General features: G+C 36.4%; 1 protein-coding gene across 1 annotated transcript; it reads right to left on the bottom strand.

Annotated features, from left to right (window-relative positions):
• Nucleotides 1–722: 722 nt before the first annotated feature.
• On the bottom strand, nt 723–6865 carry LOC137708482 (uncharacterized). Its single transcript, XM_068447568.2, has 18 exons — nt 6563–6865; nt 6292–6483; nt 6053–6208; nt 5593–5886; nt 5247–5458; nt 5084–5158; nt 4858–4924; nt 4298–4623; nt 3859–4092; nt 3580–3767; nt 2995–3133; nt 2767–2875; nt 2520–2622; nt 2210–2393; nt 1962–2060; nt 1822–1880; nt 1515–1620; nt 723–1286 (listed from the first exon to the last, which is right to left on the bottom strand). Exons 1-18 carry the CDS (start codon nt 6795–6797, stop codon nt 1122–1124), a joined length of 2943 nt encoding a protein of 980 aa, XP_068303669.2. The 5' UTR covers nt 6798–6865; the 3' UTR covers nt 723–1121.
• Between the last annotated feature and the right edge of the window lie 4431 nt (nt 6866–11296).

Here is an 11296-nt window from a genome sequence, read left to right as displayed (position 1 = left end):
GTGTTTTGTTTGTGCGGTTGGACAACCATGTGGTGGTCGTTCATAGCCAAGAATTTTTTCTAACAGAGGGCCGACCTTTATTGTTTTAAAGTGGAAGATAGTAATACTTAATTTATCACAATGTTTTAAAAGGCGAAGGCGAAGTCAAGGTTTTTCATGGATAACTCCGCCAAGTTAAAAGTTTCGAGGTATGAGACTATTGTCTCACGCAACCTAAAATTGTTAATATATAGTCTAGTTGGAGGGTATGCCATATAGTCTATTTGAACTTGAACTTGGAGGGATATGTCATATAGTCTAGTTGAATTGAACTTGCGCGGGTTTTTTTTTTAATTTTTTTTTGAAGACCAGTCCAACATCTTAGACACGTTTCGACCACATCTAGACAATTTTAAGTCTATTCTAACTACTTGAACTTGGAGGGGTATGCCATATAGTCTAGTTGAAATGAACTTGCGTGTTTTTTTTTTTTTTTTTAGAGGCCCAGTTCAACATTTCAGGCACTCTTCGACCATGTCTAGGCGAGTTTAAGTCTACTCCGGCTACTTGAACTTGGAGGGGTATGTCATATAGTCTAGTTGAATTGAACTTGCACGGTTTTTTTTTTCAAAGGCCCAGTCCACCATCTCAAGCACATTTCGACCACGTCTAAAGCGAGTTTAAGTCTACTCCAGCTAAGCAAAGGTGTTTTCATCACCGCCCCACTTCCAAAGCCGCCCAGGTGCACCTCAAGGCTCGTTTTTTAAAACATTAATCCATGTTCAATCAAATATTTCAGACAGCCAAAAGAGGAGTTTCTACTTGAAAATTTTAGATACAAATTGATTAATGAATATCTAAACAATCAGGACATGTGAGAAGAGTGCCAAAATTTCAATCGAACTTTGTAAGATGCCATCCCATTGCGCTGCGGACGACCGAACTTTGGGGAACACTTGGAAAATCCCGTTGCTGGTTCTCTCTTCCACTAGCAATCAGCAATTGTAGGAATAAAGGGCAAATTATTGTCGAATGGGAAGCTTCTCTTCGAATCGCAAGGGTGCGCCTTGGCAACGTTAATGCTCGCTTTTCCGGAAAACTGGTGAATTATTTTGATGCCCAAAGTCCCAATTTACCACGACTTACATTGCTTTCCGAGAGGAGCGGTCCACTGAACCAATGTCGATATCCTTTGTGTATATGTTTGTGAGAGCAAAGAGCAAAAGCACAAAGACAACTTGAGCACTCATGATTCCGAAATGGCTGATACTGTTACCAATTTCCATCCAACTTCCTGTATTCCGGACCTGATAGTAATCAAAACGGTCAGTAAGGTTTGCTAGAAATTATTGATCGGATGCTGTAAAATAAGAAGCATTCGTCCATGCAAGTGTGGTATGTATAGTATGGTATGCGGTGTGGATCAGATATCTGTGTTTAAATGTTACTTTGTTGGGTAATCTCGTATTGTTATAGGAGACGGAAGCAGCGAGAAAAAGTTACAAATTCAAAATCTGAAGAATATAGTAACTTACCAGGAAGAAAAAATGCATGGTCATTACATCCGAAAATAGTATAACGAGAAAATAGCATGCCAAACGTGGAAGTCGGTTTAGCTTTGTTATTGCACTGAATACGCATCTGCACGTCAGTCGAACACAAATTATATGAGAAGTTGAGAATCACAATTGCTTACAACTTCTTATGGCTTAAAAGAAAAACAATTTCCTATACATGCTAGTAAAACGCATTTTCCAATGGCATAATTAACAGCGTCAATAAAGAAGGATGTTTCGACAACTTGTAGCCACGCATCACACGCAAAATTGTAACTGGACTTACATGACTAGCAGGAATGGAATGAATAACTTGAAGATAAGTAAGGCGGCCATGAGAAACGGCTGAAATTAGAAGCAAATGGTATCAGGTAAGTAGTGACAATTAATCTGATAAATGCTCAGGAAAGTTCAACCTTCACTTACACTGAAGACAGTAATGAACCGATACACTGATGAAATCTCAAAACTTGCTATACTTGCAAAGTTTCCCGTTCCAAAGAAAGCAACATTGAATAAAACCATCTAAAACCACAAAAGACATCGGAGACATACAATATGAATGATGAGCAGTTACATTATTAAAAAAATTGGGCAATGTATATAGTTAAATTTCTCGAACAATCAGATAAATCTTTCAGTATTTTAACAAAAAGAAAAAGGATAGGACTTACAAAGATCAACGGAATTCTCACATCAGACAGCTGTAAGTATCTACCATCAAGTATGACATTTTCCTCCATACCACTAAAGGAACTTGACAACCTTCTCACCTTACTTGAGTAAATAAGTGTGTTTTCAACTAGTATCCAAGAGATGAGTACAAGAGCCAGAGCACCGTAGAAAACAGCTTCATATCTGCATAGGTCTAGAGAATGAGCAAAAAGATAAAAAATAAAAAAAAAATTCAACCTAACATTCCTCATATTAAAAAAAATCTGTTAAATGAAGTCAACTATAAGCTAGCATATAAACGGAATGTACCCGATAGATAATAGAAGAAAAGTGGGCGCAAAACCGAGAAATATGGAAGTAAGACGGGACAAGAGGCCATTTGCTGAAAATAATGGAAGTACCATCGAGAAACCTATGACCAGACAAATTAAAGATCAATATAAACAGAAATGATATTTGCAGTTACCTGTAAACTGACATACCAATTACAAAGAGAAAAGAACTAACAAGTCGGATATGTAAAAAGGCCCTAAAAGGGAAGAGTGAAAACCCATACCAGCGAAGGACCAATTTATGATCTGGTGCAAAGCGAGTAGTTCTTGGTTCTCAGTTCTGTGAGAGGTTGATATTGACACCATCACGGATGACAATCCAACCAAAAGAGCCTAATTCACAAAGTTCCAAAACATTCCATAAATATCAAATGTATCTCCAGATCTGTTAAGTTACATGATACGTTAAGCTTTGTTTCCATACCAACCGAGGACAGAGATAGGTTAAACACCTGTAACTGGAAGAGCATGGGAAATTTAGGTTTCTTCTTGTCATGATTACAGATACTTAGCCAATACTTTCCTTCAGTACGCAGATCTAGCAATCTAGCAGCTACTCCGATCATAATAATCATAACTCCACTCCAAATCCTGCAAACATGATTTGTCACAAAAGGTTCATAATTAGCATAATCTTTTCAAGACGATAATTTAACTTAATCTTAGTTGATTAATCATAGCTGCATTCAATTTATTTCTTAATTTTACGCAAACCTAACCAACACAACTATCAAAGCTGATTTAAGTTCTTGCAAATAGTAAAATTGGCACGTGCTGGGTTCTGCTTTGAACACATATCAGGTTTACCCTCCCTTCTGGCAATTTGTATTTCATTTAAAAAGTTAACAAATGAGAAGAAAGAAGGAAATCTCAACTAAACCCAGCTTGCCCATAAAAAAATGTGAGCACAATAAGGGTATTGTTTGAATTAGAGATTGGGTTCATTTCTGAAGTTCGTTACATTTATAATTGAAGTAACCCCCACCCCAACACACATACGCACCACAGAGAAACATTCAAGAATTAAGATGACTTACACTAGATGATTATTATCGGGAATTTCTGCTGGCATCAATGTAAACACAGACAAGAACCAACATGCAGCACAGGCAAAGATTGGTATGCCAGATCTCCGGGGAATCGATTTTAAGAGATAAAGAAAGGATACGACTCCGGAAACTAGGAAACACCAAGTGTATAGCTTCCTCTCAGTAAAGCTATTAACCTGCAGAAATTACCAAAATACGCTGTTCAGGATTGTAGAGTACAATTTCCCATGGCTTGCAGTGTGAAAAAATATGGTTCTGATTCAATACCAGGAATTCAAGAATGAATACTGAGAAAGCACCAGTGGCTAGAATTTTCACAAAGTAATTGATTCTTCTTCCATGTAACTCTTTCCATAATGCTTTGATGAACCGATATTCACTAAATATTTGTGTCCACAGGAATACTGTCATTGACGTGTATGCATGGTAAAGAGGAGGAGAACGCTCCATAAACAGTACTATACTGAGTAGTCCCAGGAAAAGGCATCCACAAAGTTGTACCTGCAGCAAACAATGAGATTTGTGGGTTACATTACATAGTGAATATTAGCACTTCTAGTTGTTCAGATTTCACATGTAATATATTCATGAACATATTTTAGTTTCTTTCTTTTAGAGAAAAACATCTCTGTTTTCAGAATTCTGTCCTTCAATTTAGAAATCACTATTAAAGCTTTACAAGAGGTCAAGACTACACAAAGATTACCTTTCTGGTATTATCTGTTGGGTGATCTGTTTGCTCCTTTCTAAACATATACCCTGCCAATGGAGTATAAGATTGCAGCACATGGAGAAGAATATAGGTCATCCAACCAATATACCCAAGAATAATTACTGTCATGAGCATCAGCCAATCATAAGTTTGGAAATAGTGAAGTCCCTTCAGAGCCAAATCCCTGAGATCTTCAGACAGCTTCCTTGCAGTTTCATAGTCTCCATTAGATATTAGATCCTCAATCTGATCCAATAGGGAGGAATAATCGGCCAGTGGTTTGAAAGGCTTAAAATATAATGAATTTGCCTCCTTTGTTTCTAACTTTGTCAAGAAATCCAAGATATAAAAAAGGGCGTCTCTACCTCCTTTCGTTCCTCAAAACTCCAGTAGAAGCAGATATAACAACAGTTTTAAGTTTTAACCTTAATATGCTATTTCGTTAAACGAATTGGATATTTTATGATTAAAGAAAGTGATGCCTTCTTGTCATATATAGCACATAAATATATTTATGTACATATATAAATATATAATCAGAAACAAAAGGATACGTGACTTCCGAAGGAACTGGTTGAGAATTTGCTTTGTGTTGGCAACCACAGCTTCAACTTCATCTTCCTGGAAAATGAAACAAAAAGAGAAAGCTCAGTTGTCTACCAATTAACCATAAAACTCATCCAATACAATAGGCGTATGCAGGCAAAGATAAAAGTGATAACATTACACATCCTTTACAACAAAAAGAAAAAAGTCTTCCATCAAACTGGTTGACTATACCTTTGACATGTCTATGTAATCAAGAGGTAAACTTCCAACTGAGTTTACAGGACCAGGCAAACCGAGAAGAGATGACTGCCAGAAAACTCAATCAGCAAATAAGAGTGATACAACTTGAAAGGGAGTTTAAAGGGGGAAAAGTTGGGAAAACAAATTGTACAACCATGAGAGGGGCAATATCAGCTTGATTAACATCCACCCTTTCAATGCCATGAAGGCCCCATTCCTTAGGTGTCGGCGCATCATGCATATGATCATCGACAAAACGAAAACTGCAATCAGAATGGTTGGAGACTGGCTTCGGATGTTTAACACCTGCTCCCCAAACAACTAGGGGAGTATCAGTGTTTGAAGGATGTCCATCTCCATGGCTGCCTATCAGTAAAATTATAACACGTAAGAACTGTTATAAGGGAAAAAAATGATGTATAAGTTCAAAACTTATAACAATTCGGTGAGAAAAGAGAAGCAAAAAGTTTCTATAAAAGTGAAAACGAATTAAATCCAACCTTTATCATGCATTCCATGATCAGCAGTAAACACGTATGCAGTACGATTGTCCTTGTAATAATCTTCCAGAAGATTATAAACCCTTGCAGCTATACTATCAACAACCGCAACATTATTGAGATATATGGACGAAAAAGGCCTATGCGCATGACCATTTGAGTCACAGCCGAGTAAGTGCAAAAACACAACAAGATTATCCTGTAAGAGTAACTCCTTCAACTTTTGGTCTTCTTTGGACCGATTCAGAAGGCTCTGAAATTGATCGAAAGACCACTCATCCAAAAAGGAAGCATCTGCATGCCATTGACACATACAAATTGATAAAAGAAAGAATTATAAGCTATTAACAAATATTTAAACTTCACTAATCAATGTGCTGAAAGACTGAAATCAACCAGTAAAATAAAACAGAGATAACATGTTGTAATTGAAAAATGTGATGAAAGTTTGAAATCAAACCAGTAGCAAAGTCTTCAAATTCATGAGGGTAACTATTCCAGGTGGTGTGAGGCAATGCAGCACAGAAAATGGGGACTATATCGGGACTACCATAAGAGAAAGTATGCCGGCTTCGATTAAAAACCGAATCGAATTCAACAGGGTTAGCTTTCCACCCTGAAAAAAACGATTTTGGTTTCTTCAGAAAACCAATTTGCATCTGTATAAATGCTGGCCAAAAAAAAAAAAAAAGATTGAACCTTTCGTAACAGCACTGGGATCCTCATAGAACCCAGCAATGATAGCAACATGTCCAGGCCTCGACTCCGTCGGCGGACGAGCGTGTGACACTCCCCACCGACCTTTCTCTATCATCACGCTTCTCAGAAACGGCGCTCTGAAGTTCCCGTCGGAATCCGACTCGAAGAATTTGTCGGCTCTCAGCCCATCAGCTGCAGCAGAAGCTCCAAACTTTTCAAAGCCCACTCGAATGATAAACAGAGGGAATTTTAGCGGGAAAATTGGACGTACCGACGAGCAAAACGAGGCGTTTTGCGGGGGCGGAGAAGCGGGGGGTGACGGGATCCATGCCGTGGACAATGGGGGACTTGAAGTAGATGTCGAAGATGCTGAGCATGTAAACGGCGTGGAGAACTACGCCGAGCACTACCAACCATTTCTCTTTCCTCTTCAACCATGTCCGTCGTCTTCTCCGCGTGCTTGCTCTGGCGTTGCTTCCTTCCGCCGCATTCCTTTCTTCCGCCATTTTTACACCGCCGCTTTTCCTCCCGATCGTCACAGTCGTCGTTCAACTCTTTCGCTCCTTTTTTTAGTTCTTTCTCCTAGTCTCATTCTTTTTAGAAGAATTGTGAGCACATTGGGCCTTGGGAGATAGTATTGTTGAACGAGCCGAGGCCCATAATCTGAATGTGTACTATTATGATTTTGTTTAGAGATATTTGCCAATTTCTCTCCAATTTGTAAGGCGCATTCAATTTTTCTTTAAATTTAATTTTAACCAATTATCTTTCTAAATTTTTATAGTTGGCCAACTTCCTCTTCAACTTTAATTCTAGCCGATTATTCTTCTGAACTTTTGTAATTGGCAAATTTCCCCCTTAACTTTCATTTTAGTTGATTCCTCCCATGAACTTTTATAATTGGTCACTTTTCATTAATGAATTTGTTGAGATAAGTAATTACTTTTCTTATTCGAATTTGGATCTTGAATTAATATAGGTGAACCGAGATGGTCATGTGAGTCAAGTCACAAGGCAGGCTAATGAAATGGCGTCACGACCCCAATATGTTGCTGAAAAAGCAAGACCATGGAGAACATTTATAGTTGTCCATATTAGGGTAAAATTCAAAGAAAAAGTATATGTAGTGAACTAACGGAAGAGAAGAAGAAGAAGCAGAAGAAAAAACATATGTTGACCACATACTGATAAAATTACACTTTTACCTCAGACAATTGTCATTCCCATGCACATGACCAAGATGAATAAAAGTTCAAAAATCTAGCATCATAGGGTAAATTGGCCAATTATAAAAGTTCAAGGGAGTATTTGACTAACATTAAAGTTTAGAAGGAAAATTGGCCAATTATAAAAGCTCTTAAAGGTAATTAGCTAAAATTAAAATTTAAAGGGAACGGCAGCTCCTTACAAGTTGGCTTTTCAATTCACTTGGTCGAAAATAGGAAAGTTTGGGGAGGAATATCATCCGAGCTACTTGCAGACTTCGTCTTTAACTTGTTTTGGTTCCCTATATTGAAGGAGAGGAAGTGCCTCCTTATTCTCCTCTGCCGTTGTCTTTTGAAGCACAGTCGATCTACTACAAAATTATTGTACGATAATGGATGGTCTCACTAGTTCAAAATACGAGTGGACAACGAGTTTATACTTTAAAGTCTAATATCAATAACCAATTCACAGAATGGAATTGATTATACCACACAACGTGTTCCAGTACTACACAATACTAACTCAATATATGGAATTCACTTGATAGATAATTATACGGAAAAATTACAACAAAAAAGGGGAAAATCGTATATGAAATGCGTAAGCAAAGCTGCTACACACATTATTTCAGAAAACCGTATATGACATGTTTGGCATGCACATCAGAAGATTCAGCAGCAACACAAACATGGTAACGTAGCCTAAGCCAAAAGGCTTAAAAGAGAAAAATGATGAACCCTAGAAAACCAATCAGCATCCACACTGGAAACGCTGTAGTTAGAGAACTTGGTGCTGCAGATGGGGGAGAGGCTGGAGAGCTAACTTCTGCAGAAACAGCCAGCACCATGCTAGCAACTGTGACCCAAATGAAGAAAATAGCTGCAAGCTTTTGGTTCTGGAAAGTCATTTTTTGTATAAATTGTTGATGCACGAAAGCTGGACCGACGAACAGTGGAAAGCTGAATTGGTTGGCAATTTGTTGGGTTGGTTCTCACCTATTTATACATGCAATTTCATATATTTTTCTCTGTGTACTTGTGTGTATGTAGATTCTGGAAAATTTCAGTGAAGCTGATTTCGATGATACAATTCTTGTTTTTGTTCTTGTTTTTGGGGATAAAACAAACACTATAGGGTTCAGATATTTGCTTGAGCATATTGCATGATGAGTTGTACCAATGTGTTTTGCTGGACTGCAAGGGTGACAATTCCAAAGAGGTTTTATTATAAAACTAAGAACCGATATAAATATCAAAGAGGTTATTCAAGACAACATTCAAGAGGTTATCAATAAAATAAATAAATTTTGACAAGCAACGATTTATTAAGTACGAATGGAACAAATACATAAGGGTGTCGCATGGGTACAACTTTTTCAGTGACCAATTTCTTAATGTGGAAATTAATTTACACAACTAATAAATAAGTTAAACCCCTACATAACTACCAAACTAAGTGGAGGGGTAAAATTTTGCCACAAAACGATAGAGGCGACAAATCTAACACCAAAATTACACAACGAAAAAGAGGTCCTTAATCCAAAGAAACCTTAACATAAAATAAAAGTACAACATGGCCAAACTAATTGTCATCGTACATGTAGATTTTAGAGTGAGACATGCTTGAGAATAAGCAAATGAACGCATCCAAGTCTTGAAGTCATCCACACTCAAACTCAGATGATTGAAATGGCACTCCAAAGCCAGAAAAAAAAATCCTTTATTGATTAAAACTTCTACACATATACCCATAAAGACACTATTTGACAACAAGCAATACCAACTCCAAAAATGAACTAACAATGAACCAGATATTTAATCAAAAGGATTTATTATTTCATGTAAAGATAGTAATACGACTTCTGTAATTATCACTTTAATTGACTTTGATCAATTAAATTTATGCCATTGACAGTGGACATTTGAACATAATTTTACATTTTACTATTGAAGTTTCAAACAAACAAAAACTACTATATATTCTTGCACTGGTGCTGTTATCACGTGCGATGCCATGAAACCCTAGTCAAATGACGTTAGCTACAAGTTTCGAAATAGAATATTAAAACAAAATATTTGGACCTAGTTTCAACATAGGGCAAGGGCCATCCAACCTATAAAATAGGTCCAACTGCCCATCGCTTAATTGGGGGCCCACAAATTATTACTATGGCCTGCCTCTTTTTTTTTTTTTTTTTTTTTTTTTTTTTTTTTGGGGGGAATTGAAACTGGCCAATTTTTGGGAAAGGAGAGTTTGTCTCCATGATTTCATGATATACCAAAAATTTTTATTATTTATTTTTATACAACCATATTTTTTATTAATTTCATGATAGCCTAAACTATACAATTATTGAGTCACAATTTAGCATCAAACTCATCAAGAAATGTCAAAAAAAATTTAAAAATTTAATCACAAGCGAAAACAAATATCACTAGCTGTAAATAGACAAACTGAAAAAAATAGTGTAACGATATAGGACTAAGAAGAGATTGATTTCTTCCCATGTAACCAAAACACAAAGATATCAGATAATTAGGTAAATTACAAAAAATCACCTCAATTATAAGTCGCATAACAATTGTATACCTCATATTTTAAACATTGCAATGTCACATCTCATCTTTTGAATTTATTGCGATGTCATACATCCGTCAATTTTTCTATTAAATGCTGATGTGGTGAGAGTAGGGTCCACTCCTTCACTAATTGAAATAAAAATTAAAAAATAAATTATTTGTTTTTTATTTAACAATAAAAAACAAATAATTCTTGGGCCCCATCCCTATCCCTGTCTTTCTCCCTCAACTAGAACACAAAACCCTAATTCTTATGCAACCTCCTCCCCCTTCCCGGCTGACACCCACAACCGCTCTTTAGTAACCCTAATTTTCCCATCAACCCCAATTTCTCCAATAACCCACATCGACACTCCCCACTCCCCACTATTTTGTCCTTATCATTAAAATTCAAATTTTTCAAACTATTTTCATTAATTTTTTCTAAAAATTAGTACGTACCTTGTTTATCTTGAGATAAGATCCTCGTCAATGTGATCCTCGTCAAATGAAGGTGGCTTCAAGTTATTGAAAAAGAATAACAAAACAAAAATATTTGGACCTAGCTTGAACATAGGCCAAGGCCCATTGCGCAATTGAGGGCCCACATACTGACCAAATTTGCTTTTTTAATTCAAACTGGCCCAAATTGGGTAAGAGAGCTTGTATCTATGATTTCATAATATACCCATTTTTTTAGAGAATTTTAACGAAACAGTCTCGATACTGTTCATTTTAACAAAAAATAATAATTTTACTCTAAGAATTCATTCCAGACACTATTCACTTACAACACCTTTTTGTTCTTTTGATTAAAACTCAAAGTTTTCAAGCCCTTTTCATTATTTTTCCTTTTTTTTTTTAACCAATTTTTATACAAAGATATTTTTTGAGAAATTTTTTTTATACTAAGATATTGAAGATGGAGAAGTAACCTAAACCACATTCAGTCACAATTTAGTATTGAACTTATCTTGAAAGGTTGAAAAACTTAAGAGCCCGTTTGGTATTCCATTATAGTTCCAAGTTTTTAACCAAAAAACTATTTCTCAATTCACAACTCAAAAACTTGTTTGATAAGCCTGTTTAGTGACATTTAGAACTCCAAAATAGCTAAAAAAATTAGCCTAAAATTTGAGAACAACAAAAGTTTGTTTTTACTGAATTTTTTTCTTCTTCGCAACATCCGCAAGACCTTGGCGATGAGGCCAGCGACATCGAACATCAACTGAGAGTAACTA

Source organism: Pyrus communis, chromosome 17 (assembly GCF_041283825.1).
Source record: "Pyrus communis isolate YQ-2024b chromosome 17, ASM4128382v1, whole genome shotgun sequence".
Taxonomy (NCBI): Eukaryota; Viridiplantae; Streptophyta; class Magnoliopsida; order Rosales; family Rosaceae; genus Pyrus; species Pyrus communis.
This window is presented reverse-complemented; position numbering and strand designations above follow the sequence as displayed.

What these genes read in the sequence shown, in the direction of transcription:
- LOC137708482 (XM_068447568.2), bottom strand. Translation starts at nt 6,797, where the DNA reads ATGGCGGAAGAAAGGAATGCGGCGGAAGGAAGCAACGCCAGAGCAAGC. An exon ending in ACGCCTCGTTTTGCTCGTCG is followed by an intron (nt 6,484 to 6,562) that starts GTACGTCCAATT and finishes CTTCTGCTGCAG; the next exon opens with CTGATGGGCTGAGAGCCGAC. An exon ending in TCATGGAATGCATGATAAAG is followed by an intron (nt 5,459 to 5,592) that starts GTTGGATTTAAT and finishes TTTTACTGATAG; the next exon opens with GCAGCCATGGAGATGGACAT.